General features: G+C 44.5%; 1 protein-coding gene across 1 annotated transcript in view; it reads right to left on the reverse strand.

Moving 5' to 3' along the window:
* The window catches only part of LOC127617781 (uncharacterized), a gene marked incomplete at its 5' end in the record, with an annotated part of 288,177 nt that overhangs the window by 193,920 nt on the left and 79,404 nt on the right, over positions 1 to 14,853 (reverse strand). Inside the window, 1 exon segment of the mRNA XM_052089853.1 lies at positions 9,760 to 9,786. Within this exon segment, the coding sequence (XP_051945813.1) occupies positions 9,760 to 9,786 (27 nt within the window).

Raw genomic sequence — 14,853 nt, forward strand, 5'->3', positions numbered from 1 at the left:
CCGAGTCTCTAACTTGAATCTCCAACTCTGAGTGTGTGCACTCAACGTTACAACAGATTTCAAAGCTGTTTAAATCTGGCTGATAAGGTGTCAGATGTGTGCACTGTCCCAATGAGTAAGAGACAGACAATGAGCAACAGCCAATGAAATGAGAGAGCACAAGAGGAGAGCAAGGCATTGGGATGCAGGACAAAAAAATATATCAGAAAATAAAATAAAACATCCTCCATGTCTCTCAAACCGCTCTCATCATTATTTTCAGCTGTTCTGTCTTGCTCTCTGCAAATCAGTGCAATAACAGGTGCAAGCCCATATTTCATGTTGTTTGTTGACATCACAAATAAACTCTCCTACTGCTATGTGCATGAGTTTGAGAATGCATTTTGGCATGGTAGTTTCAAATGGGGATGAATGGTCGAGAAGTTGAAACACCCAATAGTAGTATGTGCAACAACAAATTGTGTAGTGTGTGCTTGGCTTAAGGGCGCATTTTCATTCCTGTGTTAGGTGAAACCTTATGTACTATAAGATTGTGTGCTACATCTTATCCAATTTTCATGGGTGTGCTAAAAATAGCACATCACTATTTAAAAAAAATGAATTTTTGATCAAATCTAGACAGGCTCCATTTCAAACAGCCATCACCCCAACACCTTGTCCTTGAGTAATCTTGCTAAATTGCTAATTTGGTACTAGAAAATCACTTGCCATTAAATCAAACACTGCTGAAAGCTATTTGGATCGTTAAATGGAGCTTAACATTGTCTTTGTGTTTGTTTTTGAGTTGCCACAGTATGCAATAGACTGGCATGTCTTAAGGTCAATATTAGGTCAAAAATGGTAAAAAAAAAAAAAAAAAGATACTGCTTTCTCTAGAAACTCGTCAGTCAATCATTGTTTTGAGGAATACAATGCTTAAAATTGCCAAAAAAAAAAAAAAAAAGATTTCATACAAAGGTGTACACTACAGTCTTCAAAGACAAAAAAAACAAGGACAGAGAGAGAAGTGGAAGGCCATATGTACAACTAAACAAGAGGATAACATTTAGTTTGAGAAATAGACACCTCACATGTCCTCAGCTTCATTGAATTTTACCCGCTCAACACCAGTTTCACGTACAACAATAAAGAGGTGCGGGCCTTATTGGAAGAATTGCAAAGTAAAAGACACTTTTGAAACAGAAAAACAAAAAGAAAATGTTAGAGTGGACAAAGAAACACAGACATTGGACAACAGATAATTGGAAAAGAGTGTTATGGATCTTAACCTCGTTAAGTTTTTTGGGATCATCTAGACTGTAAGGTGCATGAGAAGTGCCTGAAAAGACAGCCACATCTATGGCAAGTGCTACAGAAAACATGGGGTGAAATATCATCAGAGAATCTGGACAAACTGACAGCTAGAATGCCAAGGATTGCCAAGCTTGTCAAGCTTGACTGCTTTGCAGATCCTTGGCATTCTAGCTGCCAGTTTGCTGCACATGGAGGATTCTTTGATGATAACTTATTGAAGCAGTTTAAGAAGTTCTCATTGTGATCAGTTGAATGCCACTTTCTTGAATAAAAGTACCAATTTCTTTCCATAAGATCAAAATCTGTACATTATTCCAATCTTTTGGCCTCCAATGTATATGGGAGGTCAATGTAAATGAAATGTCACAAAGCTTGATTTGTTATTTTCTCATGAGAAAGATACATAAAAAGACATTTAAGAGCCACGTATATTCTCAGCACATTCTAAATTCGGTGCATTTGCAGTTTGGGGATTCCACTTGCAGGTGCTATCAAAGTCCATATTCAAACTAAAGAATTTCAGTGGCACATTAATATATTACAGCTAATAATAGCAATTGTCTTGTATGACAGTAGATCAATATGATTTATTATCCTTGCATTCTCTACAGTTTTGGAGCCAACATCCTAGTCCAGGCGAACGCCACCTTTTCCACATATACACTCATACACAAATGGTCTATATTTCTATTGTTAACTAGCTACCAACATCTTATGAATAGGCTGGTTTAAATTTTATCACTTACAAGGCACAGTTTTTCCAACCCAATATTACTTCTAAAATAATGTGTCCCTGCCTTGCTTTAAAGGTTTGGTAGGTTTCAAGTGCCTTTTTTGTCAAGTTTTATTGTGATATATATTTTAAGCTTCATATTTGAAGCCAAGTTATATTGTCCTTGTAATAGTTGTGGTTATACATATCCTTTTATATTTATAAATCATTAATTTTTGTTGGTTTTAAAGTCTTGTTAAAGACTTGTTTTATGATCGGTTAATCTGTCTTTTGAGTTCATTGTTCCCTTTACAAAAAGCTTCACTAGGATGCTGCGCTTGCTAAAAGCGCTTTGGGAACAATCCTACATGTTTGTGACCAGCTGAAATATGTGTGTAACACGTCATTGAACATTGACCGGAATTTATAGCCTCGGTTGGTGTAATCATTGGATGCACCTGTGACTGGGCTATAAATGGACGCGCCACCAGCGTGTCGTCAGATCCTTTTCTTCAGAGCATTCTCTGTGTGTGTCTCACAAGCCTGTCAGGAACTTTCTTTCCTCAGCTAGGATTTAGAATTTGTTAGGCAGTGCGCAGTGAACCTTTTCTCCTTTCCCTCTTTCTATATATATATATATATATATATATACATATATAAAAAAAAAGAGAGAGAGAAAATGTCGGAGAAGCAGAGCAAACGATGCGTGTTTCCTTGTCAACGTTAAATGACTGACAAGGACACGCATGAGTTTTGTTTTCTTTGTTTGGGGGAAGAGCACGCTGCTCTCGCGTTGGGGCAGGGCAGGTGCGCGCATTGTGACCTTTCGGTCAGGATGCTTCACGCTGGCCTTGCTTACTTCCGAGAGCCGGCACCCACACTTCATTCGTGGGGCTCTCGTATGGATCTGGCTGAGGAGCGAGAGACGGGTCCGTCCCTTTCGCTCGCTCTCTCCCCAGATCCGGCTGGTCCTTCACGTGATCTTGAAGCATGCTCCGGCGCCTCTTCAGTTCACGAGGGGGACCTCGATTCTCTTGGGTCTGCAGATTTCGAGTTACCCACATCTGAGCACTCAAAGCACGATTCTAAATCTTCTGAAGGGTTACTCGATGTGGTTACTTGTGCAGTGGCCAGACTTCAATTAGACTGGCCACGCGACCAAGAAACCCCCAAACGCTCCAAATTAGAGGACAGATTTCTGTCTGGTGGCCAAGGGAAGGGAACGTCTCATCAGTCCCTTCCCTTCTTTGATGACCTCCACGATGAGCTTGCTTGTACGTGGAGGAAGCCTTATACCTCGCGCTTTCATGTGCCGTCATTGTATTCGATTATCGTGGGTGCTGAGGAACGAGGGTATTCAATGACAGAGCATGGCGAGTCGTGCTCCCTCTTGTAGGGACTGGGGACAGGCTCGTCGCCCTCAGCAGCCCCCCAAGCAAGACCTCAGGGCAGTAATTTCCTATCTAGGGGTTATATGGAACTCGATCACGATGCAGGCACAGTTGTCTCCCGCTCGTGTCATGTCCATCCAGAACTCCCTGAGCAATCTCAGGCTAGGTCAAGGTTGCACTGTTTTACAGTATCAACGAATACTAGGTCTCATGGCGTCTGCGTCCACGGTGATTCATTTGGGCCTTCTACATATGAGACCATTTCAGCTGTGGCTAAAAGCCAGGGGATTTCATCCAAGGGCCAGTCCCCTATGGCAAATAAGGGTTACGTGCCAAGTGCTTCGTTCCCTTTCTATGTGGTTCAGACCCCAGTTTCTTACCTTGGGTCCCACTCTGGGTGCATCATGTCATTGCAGGATGCTAACGACAGACGCCTCTCTGACGGGTTGGGGTGCGGTCTTAAGTGGTTGTCCAGCCCAAGGGGAATGGGAGGGTCATCAGCTTGATTGGTACATCAACTGCCTCGAGCTGATGGCGGTATTTATGGCCCTGAAATACTTCCTCCATCATCTGAGAGGCTGCCATGTCCTTGTGCGGGTGGACAACACAGCAGCAGTCTCCTACATAAATCATCAAGGAGGTCTAAGTTCTTGCCACCTGAATTTGCTGGCACGTCGGATTCTCCTTTGGGCCCAGGACAAGCTCTTGTCACTCAGGGCGATTTATATTCCTGGACGCCTAAATGTGGGAGCAGATTTTCTGTCCAGACAAAACATACTGACGGGCGAGTGGAAACTCCACCCCGAGGTAGTACAACAAATCTGGGAGAGATTTTACAGGACCTTTGGGGAGGCATCCTCTACTCGCCCGATTCATTCATGGAGCCATGCGACTGTGGCCCCCTGTTAGGACCAGAACTTCTTCATGGGACTTAGCAATAGTCCTGGAGGGTCTGGATGAGACCCCCTTTGAACCTCTAGAGTCAGCGTCAGACAGACGTCTGACTCTCAAGATGGTCTTTCTTATGGCGATTACCTCTCTTAAGAGGATTGGGGATCTACAGGCTCTGTCTGTTTTGCCGGCCTGTTTAGAATTTGCTCCAGTTATGGCCAAAGCTATTCTGCATCCTCATCCTGACTACCTTCCTAAGGTGCCTTTTTCAACACTACATCCTGTCATCTGGAAGCCTTCTGCTCCCCGCCATTTTTAACGCCGGAGCAGGAAAGACTTCATGGACTCTGCCCAGTCCGTGCCCTTCAGACTTATGTCCACCGCACTAGCCAGTGGCGTAATTCAGGGAAATTATTTGTCTGCCATGGGGGACACAACAGGGGGGCGGCCGCTTCTAAGCAGACTATGTCGCACTGGGTGAGGGATGCTATTGCCCTGGCCTACGAGGCGCTCGGTCAAGCTTCGCCAGTAGGTGTCAGGCCAGAGGGGTCGCCTCCTCTAAAGCCTTGGCTAGAAGTGAACCCCTGCAGCAAGTTTGTGATGCGGCAGGCTGGTCCTCTCTGCACACATTCATCAGATTTTATAGTTTGGATGTTCATGGTACTCCGGGCACTTACGTCCTTAAGTCGTCATCTCAAGCTCATGTCTGAACATGTTTGTGATGCGACAGGCTGGTCCTCTCCGCAAACATTCATTAGATTTTATGGTTTAGATGTTCTTGCTACTCCGGGCTCTTACGTCCTTGAGTCGACATCTTAAGCTCCTGTCTGAACAAGTTTGTGATGCGGCAGGCTGGTCCTCTCCACACACATTCATCAGTTTTTATGGTTTAGGTGTTCTTGCTACTCCGGACTCTTACGTCCTTGAGTCGACATCTCAAGCTCATGTCTGAGACCTCTCGCGTTCTTGTGAGCACACTTCACAACCGTAGGCGTCCGGAGAGCGCCAGTGCGGCGGCGTGGGTATTTCTTCCCTAAGCGCTTTTAGCAAGCGCAGCATCCTAGTGAAGCTTTTTCTAAAGGGAACGTCTCTGGTTACATGTGTAACCCTTGTTCCCTGAAAAAAGCGAAACGAGATGCTGCGCTTCTTTGCCGCACTGGGATGCCCCAGGACTGCTCTTCATAAAAAATATATGACGACACGCTGGTGGTGTGTCCATTTATAGCCCTGTCACAGGTGCATCCAATGATTACACCAACCAAGGCTATAAATTCCGGTCAATGCTTTTTGCAGCAAACTATGTTCATCTCTAGAAGCGGTATGATGGCTGCATGGTCCCATGGTGTTTATACTTGTGTACTATTGTTTGTACAGATGAACGTGGTACCTTCAGGCATTTAGAGATTGCCATGATGTCAAGCAAAGAGGCACTGAGTTTGATGGTAGGCCTTAAAATACCCCACATGTACACCCCCAATTCAGTATACCTCCTATCAGAAGCTAATTGGCTAATTGTTTAAATTACATAATTTTCTGTAATGTTCTAAGCTGCTTAAAGGCACAGTTCATTTTAAATCAGTCAACTTTTAACACAGTTAACACAGTGTATGTAATCTTCCGACCCACTGGAATTGTCATATAGTCAATTAAATGTTAAACAATCTGTCTGTAAACAATTGTTGGAAAAATTGCTTGTGTCATGCACAAAATAGATGTCTTAAATGACTTACAAAAAATATAGTTTGCTAATATTAAATCTGTGGAGTGGTTCAAAAATGTGTTACACTTCAACCGAAGTGTATGTAAACTTCTGTTCCCTATCTGTCACTCACTCGACCTTGTGGTTGTAGTGACAATAAGGGTCACTCTTGGGAGCCCGAGACTGCTGATGTTTGATAAAAGGCCAAATGAAATTTTCATGCCACTCCCCCGGACATACGGGCATAAAGGAGGGGACATGCATACCGCTCATTCTGATTTTCTCTTCGGAGCCGAGCGGCGAGTATACCTACGAGTATGAGGCCAGTGTGGTGAGCACTGGGGGCGATTTAGGGACTACAATGGGACCACCTCCGCCGGGTAAATCCCCACAGACCTCCCATTCCCGGGCATGCTCTTCCCAGGCGAGTTCGTCCTCTTGTTCTGTGCCCACGAAGGTGATGAGCGCTTGAGCGCAGCGTCAGAGAGTGGACTCGTCCAGTCAGATGCGTACACTGAAATGATGCACATGCTTTCCCAGTGAAACCCTCCACTGTCCCCTAAACCCTTGGTATGTGGGCTCACGCCGGTGACGATTGGACGATTGGTATGTGGGCTCACGCCGGTGCTCACATCCACACCCCGACCCAGTGCCTTTCTTCCTGGCAGTGCATGAGGAGAAGACAAGGTCGTGGGAGGCAACTTTCACTGCCCGGTCCCAATCTTTGGGCTCCCCAGCTCTCACTACCCTCAATGGCGGTGTGCCCTGGGGTTATTCGGCGATGCCCCCAGTGCACAAGGCGCTCGCGGTGTACCTATGCCTGCAGAGCACTGCCACCAGGCACGGGTGTCTGAAGCTCACATCCTCAGCCAACTTGGGCTTCGGTCAGCTGGGAAAAGAGCATGCTCCTCCCTGTTCAGAACATTTCTTTTCTGAGTATGGATTTGGACTCGATGACAGCGCACCTCACGAACAAGCACGCCCAGTCGGTGTTGACCGGTTTGAAGGCATACAGACAGAAGACAGCGTTTCTACTGAAACTATTTCAGAGGCATCCTCGGCAGTGGCCACACTGCTCAGGTTGATGCATATGAGACCGCTTCAGCACTGGCTCTTGACTCAAGTCCCGAGATGGGCATGGCACCACTGGACACATCGCGTGGCCGTCATGACAATCTGTTGCTGCCTTTTCAGCCCTTGGAACGACCTCACATTTCTATGGGCAGGTGTTCCCCTAGAACAGGTCTTCAGACGCGTCGTGGTTCGACCAACACCTCCAAGATGGGCTGGGGCGCTGTAAGCAATGGGCATGCAGTTTGCGGCTCCTGGACAGGCCCACAGCTATGTTGGCACATCAACTGCCTTGACTTGTTGGCAATACTGCTCTCCCTGCAGAGGTTCCGGCCGTTGATCCAGGGAAATTATGTGTTGGTTCGAACAGACAACACGGATAAGGTAGCATATATCAACCGCCAAGGTGGTTTACATTCCCCTCACATGTCACAACTTGCCCGCCATCTCCTCCTCTGGAGTCAGCAGCTCCTCAAGTTGCTGCGAGCCACTCACATCCTGGGCGACCTCAACACCACAGCGGACGTGATGTCATGGCAGGGAGAGTGGAGACTCCACCCTCAGGTGGTACAGCTGATCTGGAGTCGATACGGGTAGGCACAGGTAGACCTGTTCGCCTCGCTAGAATCCTCCCATTGCTCGCTCTGGTACACTCTGACAGAGGCACCCCTCGGAGCACTGGCACACAGCTGACCACCTGGACTACACAAGTATGCGTTCCCCCAGTGAGCCTGCTTGCACAGACCCTGTGCAATGTCAGGGAGGACGAGGAGCAGGTCATCCTAATAGCACCCTACTGGTCCACCCAGACTTGGTTCTCAGACCTCATGCTCCTAGCATCAGCACCTCCATGGCAAATTCCCCTGAGGAAGGACCTTCTTTCTCAGGGATGGGGCACCATCAAGCACCCACGACCAGACCTCTGGAACCTCCATGTCTGGCCCCTGAAGGGACGCGGAAGACCTCAGTGTCCTACCACCTGCCGTGGTAGACACCATCAGTCAGGCTAGGGCCCCCTCTATGAGGTGCCTGTATGCCTTGATGTGGCATATGTTCGCTAAGTGGTGTTCTCCATGATGCGAAGATCCCCAGATATGCCCAGTCGGCTCAGTGCTTTCATTTTTGTAGGAGAGGTTGGAGGGACGGCTGTCCCCGTCCACCTTGAAGGTGTCGTAGCTGCTATAGCTGTGCACCATGACACAGTTGACGGTAAGTCCTTAGGGAAGCACAACCTGCAAATGCCTGAGAGGCGCCAGGAGATTGAATCCATTCAGACCGCGCCTCGTTCCCTTTTGGGACGTCTCTGTAGTCCTGCAAGGCATACATGGGGCTCCCTTTGAGCCCTTAGAATCAGCAGATTTTAAGGCACTCTCCCTGAAGACTGCCCTCCTGAAGGTGCTCACCTCCATCGAGGGTAGGGGACCTGCAAGCGTTCTCTGTCAACAAAACGTGACTGGAGTTCGGTCCAGGCTACTCTCACGTGATCCTGAGACCCCGACCTGGCTATGTGCCCAAGGTTCCCACGACCCCACTCAGGGAAGCCCCAGGAGGAGGCAGACCCAGCCCTAGCATTGCTGTGTCCAGTGCGCACTTTACGCATCTATTTGGATCGAACACAGAACTTTAGGGTCTCTGAGCAGCTCTTTGTCTGATTTGGTGGATAGCAGAATGGAAGCACTGTCTCCAAACAGAGGATCGCCCACTGGATCATTGAGCCCCAGTCACCATGCTCGTAGATCCTCCTCCCCCATTGGGTATGACCTACCATGTGACACATCTCCACTTGAAATCCCCCCCCACACACTCTCTCTGGGCGGGGTGTTGTCTCTGTGGTTTCTTCCCCTTGGGAGTGACACCCCCCGACAAAGACACTAGTGTTCCAGTCGGTTAAAGATTTCTCTCTTTTTCTGGGGAGAAAAAGAAAAAAAGAGGGAAGAGGCACGACTGGGCTAGCCTGTCCCTATATTTGGGCAGTCGACTCATCCCCAAAGGGCTGTTCAACACTCATACTAGCATCAGGGGAGGTTAGAATGGGGTTGGGTAAGGGGAACTAAAATATTGATTTGATAGTATGATGATAACTAAACTAACTTACTTAAATATATTTATAAGTATCATAAAACATGATGTTCTATAAAACATACATAATTAATCTAATGATTGTTGAGCCTTTGAAAGAATCATCCGAACTGAGGTGAGAACAGAATGACAAGGGTGTTTTCATGATGCAGCATAAATGATATCATAATAAAAAAAACTTCATCACTCTCTCCATATTTCCTTTCTGCTTTAAGCCTCATCAGTTCACAAGTGGTATAACAGAACAATTGTGAGATTGAATATATAGGGAGTCAAATTAGGAGAAGTGAGCTCATGTACGACTATGGAAGCTGAGGTGCTGGACCGCAGTCTGTCAGGGTGTGTTCATTAAAACACCACACTCTGCCTCACCAGTTTTCCTTTCCTCTGACTATCCTTTACCTAGAATGCACTGGGGCACACATACATTTGTCCAGGAGATAGATACCCCTGTAACTGACATGATTACAGACTGCCTTTATGAAAGGTTTTGGGACACACATTAAGCATTAGTATATGAAACAATGAGCATAAAACAATCTCAGTGGAATGTTTCAGTGCACAGGTAGCATTCAACACATTCATTAAATAGGACAAATGAACAAAGAGGAAGTATCACTTACTGGTGGTACAGTTAATCCTGTCACAGTCTAGATGGGGAGAATAAATTCAACCTTCAAAGTGACATCTGCAGACATTTAAGCACACAGCCCACTTCTCTGGGGACGAACACAAGGACACCAACATAACCCTGATGCTCACACATGCAGTCACATTCACAATCCTGTGACATTAAACATGTTATGGAGAGGATGATAATTCAGAGCAACAGAATCTCTTGATGGTTAAGGTGTATTATTAGCTTCTTAGGAAATTAAGAAACACTTAAGTGGCACTTTCTGCAAATAGGGTTCAAATTAGGGTCTGAAACATTTGAATGGTCCCTTAGACCCTTACAAAGGACATTTGTTTCAGCAAATGGTCAATGGTCATCAATATTAATCAAACAAAATAATATATTTTTTTTTTTTATAAACTACTACTACTACAATTACTACTAATAATAAAGGGTATGAAAGGGTAATACTGTTGCATGTAACAGGGTCACAAATATTGCCTAAATAGAGCACTACAGTATAAAAAAATTCCCAATCCTTTTTTTACATTTGTTTTATGACAAATCGATTTTTAACAAGAATTTATAAACCTTTAAATACAGACAACCGTGTGCTCTTTAATTGATGGTACAGTATATGCATCTGTTGAAGCAATCAGTCCGCATGATTTTAACTTATAGTTTTTTCAGAAATTGGGTGGAATTACTGATAAAGTACTACATTACCCATGATCCAGCATTCAACATCTAACAAGCCATTAACTGAATAGGCAGCACTGCAGCTGTCTTACCTTTCGGATGCAGCTACAGTGAACTTAGCAATCGAGTTGGTCTCCCCACACTCTGAAACTTTTATATTTGCAAATATATTGTATCTCTACTAATAATCAACCATTTTAAAACAATAGTTTTATGCTTTTTCCATTGTTTTTATTACGTTATTCTAATACGTTATTCACAATGCTTCATGGAATCGAGCTTCATCCCCTCATTAAAGATGGTAAGTTCACAGTCTTTTTACATGCGGATATGTTTAACTGATCTAGAAATGTTTTGCTTCAAATCAAAATTTTGAGAATTTTAGAACTCTTTTATGAAGGATTTTATGAAATAAAAGTCTCCATTGAGAGCCTTTCGCATCTCTGATCTATGAGAAAAGGCCAATGAGAAATTTGCAGACCGAATTTGCATGTCCCGCTCCCGGACATACGGGTATAAAGGGAGGGAAATGCGTCTGTTTCATTCAGAAATGTTCTTCGGAGCCGACTGCGAGTCACACACTGTTCCTCCCATCTCTGAATACGACTGCTGTTGGATCAACGGCGCATATCAGCGGCTTTCTCCCTTCTCTGCACGGCAGTGCAGCTTTGTGCAGTAAAAGACTTTATTTCTCTAAAAGAGTTATTTTCTCTAAAAGAGCATATACACAGCCGGTGTTGAACGTCCTTTTCAGGACGCGTCTTTATAAAGGACCTTCTTTCTCAGGGAAGCGGCACGCTCTGGCATCCGCACCCAGACCTCTGGAACCTCCACGTCTGGCCCCTGGATGGGATGCGGAAGATCTAGCTGATCTACCACCTGCTGTCGTAGACACAATCAACCAAGCCAGAGCTCCCTCTACCAGGCAACTTTACGCCCTGAAGTGGCGCTTGTTCGCAAATTGGTGTTCTTCCCGGGCTGAAGACCCACAGTGGTGCGCAGTTAGGTCAGTGCTTTCATTCCTGCAGAAGAGGTTGGAGGGGAGGCTGTCCACCTCCACTTTCAAGGTGTATGTAGCTGCTATTGCGGCCCACCACGACACAGGAAAAACGGCAAGTCTTAGGGTAAGCACGACTTAATTATCAGGTTCCTAAGAGGTGCCCGGAGGTTAAATCCCTCCCGGCCAAGCCTGTTCCCCTCCTGGGATCTCTCAGTGGTCCTCTCGGTCCTTCAGAGACCCCCCTTAGAGCCACTAGAATCAGTCGGACTCAGGGCCCTCTCCTTGAAGACGGCCCTCCTGATCGCGCTCGCCTCCATCAAAAGGGTCGAGGACCTGCAAGCACTCTCTGTCAGAGACACCTGCCTGGAGTTCAGTCCGGCAGACACTCGTGCGATCCTAAGACCGCGACCGGGCTACGTGCCTTGGTTCCTACCACTCCCTTCAAGGACCAGAGGCAGAGCCCCTTCGTTGCTGTGTCTGGTACGTGCTTTGCATATCTACTTGGACCGCACGTGGAGCTTTAGACGTTCTGAGCAGCTCTTTGTCTGCTTTGGTGGACAGCAGAAAGGGAACGCTGTCTCCAAACAGAGGCTTTCCCACTGGGTATTGGACATCATTACATTGGCCTATCACACCCAGGCCGGAGGTTTCCACTGCCCATTGAGGCAGGATCTACCTTCTTTCCACTTTCCACATGTGAACTAAAAACCCATGTGATGCATTCACCACGCTTTACCTCCCCCAGTCTGTGCAGGTGTGGTCTCCGCAGGGTCTTTTCCCCCTGAAAGAATAGGAACTGGGAAAGATTCCCAGATGCCTATGATAGCGTTAAGATGGCCCCAGCCGCTTTAACTCTATGCAAGAAACATAGAGAGAGAGAAAAGGCGCAGTTGGTGTGCCCTGCTCCCATGCTTGTCACTTCGCTTTGTTCCCTCCCTGTTGGGGGTAAAGAACCAGAAGGCTTTAACGACTTTATGGGGCATTGGGGAAGGGTACGTGCAGTTTGACACAGCCGGTCGCTTTGGCCCGTAAAATACCTGCCTGCTCCTGTGTCAGCAGTACACGTACATGGCTCAGCGCATGGCGTGATTTAAATTGGACCCCTAGTGTCGCTTCTTCGACACAAAGTCGAAGTGAGCGACAGACGGGGAACGTCTAGGTTATGGATGTAACCTCCGTTCCCTGATGGAGGGAACGAGACGTTGTGTCCTCCCGGCCACGTCGCTGAACCAAGTCACTGTTGCAGCCAAACCTCATTGTCGGCTCCTCAGAAAAATCATGAATGAAACAGACGCATTTCCCTCCCTTTATACTCGTATGTCCGGGGGCGGGACATGCAAATTCTGTCTGCTAATTTCTCATTGGCCATAACCTAGATGTTATTGTTAGACTTACATTTCCCATAAATAATGAAAAATAAATGTTTTATTAATAAGCTTACAGACATTTGATGTGTTTAAAACATGCTATGATAATTGTATATTATATAATAGTTTATCTAATATATGTAATTATGCTCACAACAAAACTCATGAGATTTGTGCCTATATTGCTTTTTAAAATGAGACAAATAAGTGTAACCTGCTAGTGGTATATGCCAAATAATGTAGCAATGCCTTTGTTTTTCTTCCCCTTAATGTGATTATGAATCTAATAGTGCTAGAACAGTTTAGGGAGTAGTTTTCCCATAGATTTTTTCCATTGGGTTAAAAAAAAGGAAATTAAATAGAGATGTAGATGAGACAAATCACTACAAACTTTGATTTGAAGCAACAACAACAAAAAAAACAGTATTTGAAAATTACACGAAAAGACAAGCATTATCACACTAGAAATTGACTTTCTGATTCTGAAAGTTCATGTACTTTAAAATCAACATTCCCAAATTGCACATCCTGAATTACTGAAATGTGCCACCCCCCCTATCAAACATATTTGCATTAGTTCAAATGTGTTTATCGTTACCTGTATGTACTACTGATAGCTTATTGCACAACAATTTGTGAGAAAATAAAATGTTTGCTCAGTTTTTGCCATTTCCAAGCCTCGTACTTTAATGAACTCCTCCTACTAGAGTTCATACAATCAACACCATGTTCGGTCAGTCTAATCTAAAAGTCAAATCAAATCAATGCGTTTTCGTTGAAGGGCGTGTCCGTGGCGGCCTGACAAAGTTTGATATGAAATATGTCACATTTTTGAGGCCTAAACTTGTTTGAAAACTCATGAAACTTTGCACACATCTCAAAAGTGGGGAAAATTTACATCTGATACTGGTTTTATAATACATTTTTGGCAAAATGGCTCAATAGCGCCACCTACAATATTTCAACAAAGCACCCCTCACGCCACGTTTCACCTACACAAAAGAAAAATTGTAGGCACATACAAAAAAAGTCTCTTAGAGCCATATCCTAAACCCAACAGGAAGACTAATTGACATAAAAACTGTTGACATTTTATTCATATTTTATAACATTTAGTCATATTGACATTTTAGTCACTGAACACTGTAAACATTTTTAGCCATAAGAGTATTATTTATAAGCATTGGTCAATCTAGTCTATCCAAAACCTATATATACAGTGCATCTGGAAAGTATTCACAGTGCTTCACTTTTTCCACATTTACATTACAGCTTTATTCCAAAATGGATTAATTTCATTATTTTCCTCAAAATTCTACAAACAATACCCCATAATGACAACATGAAAGAAGTTTGTTTGAAATCTTCAAATTTGCTAATTTATTAAAAATATAAAACGAAAAAAAAAATCACATGTACATAAGTATTCACAGCCTTTGCTCAATACTTTGTTGAAGCACTTTTGGCACCAATTACAGCCTCAAGTCTTTTTGTGTATGATGCTACAAGCTTGGCATACCTATTTTTGGTCAGTTTCTCCCATTCTTCTTTTACATTAAATGACATCAAGCGACAATTCGACAATGGAATTTTGTATTATTATTGCCGAGATTTGCAGTTACAAATGACAATCCACCGAGTGCAACGTTGTAAGTGTTTTCCATGAAGACACCTGCCAGAATTTTGTAGACAGCCAGATGCGGCACGAAATGTTATGGGGTAGCCTCCTAGTAATTCTCTATGCAGGAAAAACCCTGTAATGCCAAACATTATCTTTGTTAAAGCATTTATACATAATTTTAAGGTGTATATGTAAGCTGCTTTGTTTATCATCTTTAAAGTGTCTATGTTAATGATGTACTTGACAACATAATACATTTTGTTTAAAGAAACATATTTTCTCCTCTAATAAAAGACAATTTGTGTTAAGCTACCTCAGTTTTGTCACTAAGAATTGCCCACCATTAAAGATACATAATTTAAACACATTCATCTTGGTGATTTACAACATTGCATTATTTAATCAAACAACCAC

Source organism: Xyrauchen texanus, chromosome 24, assembly GCF_025860055.1.
Source record: "Xyrauchen texanus isolate HMW12.3.18 chromosome 24, RBS_HiC_50CHRs, whole genome shotgun sequence".
NCBI lineage: Eukaryota > Metazoa > Chordata > Actinopteri > Cypriniformes > Catostomidae > Xyrauchen > Xyrauchen texanus.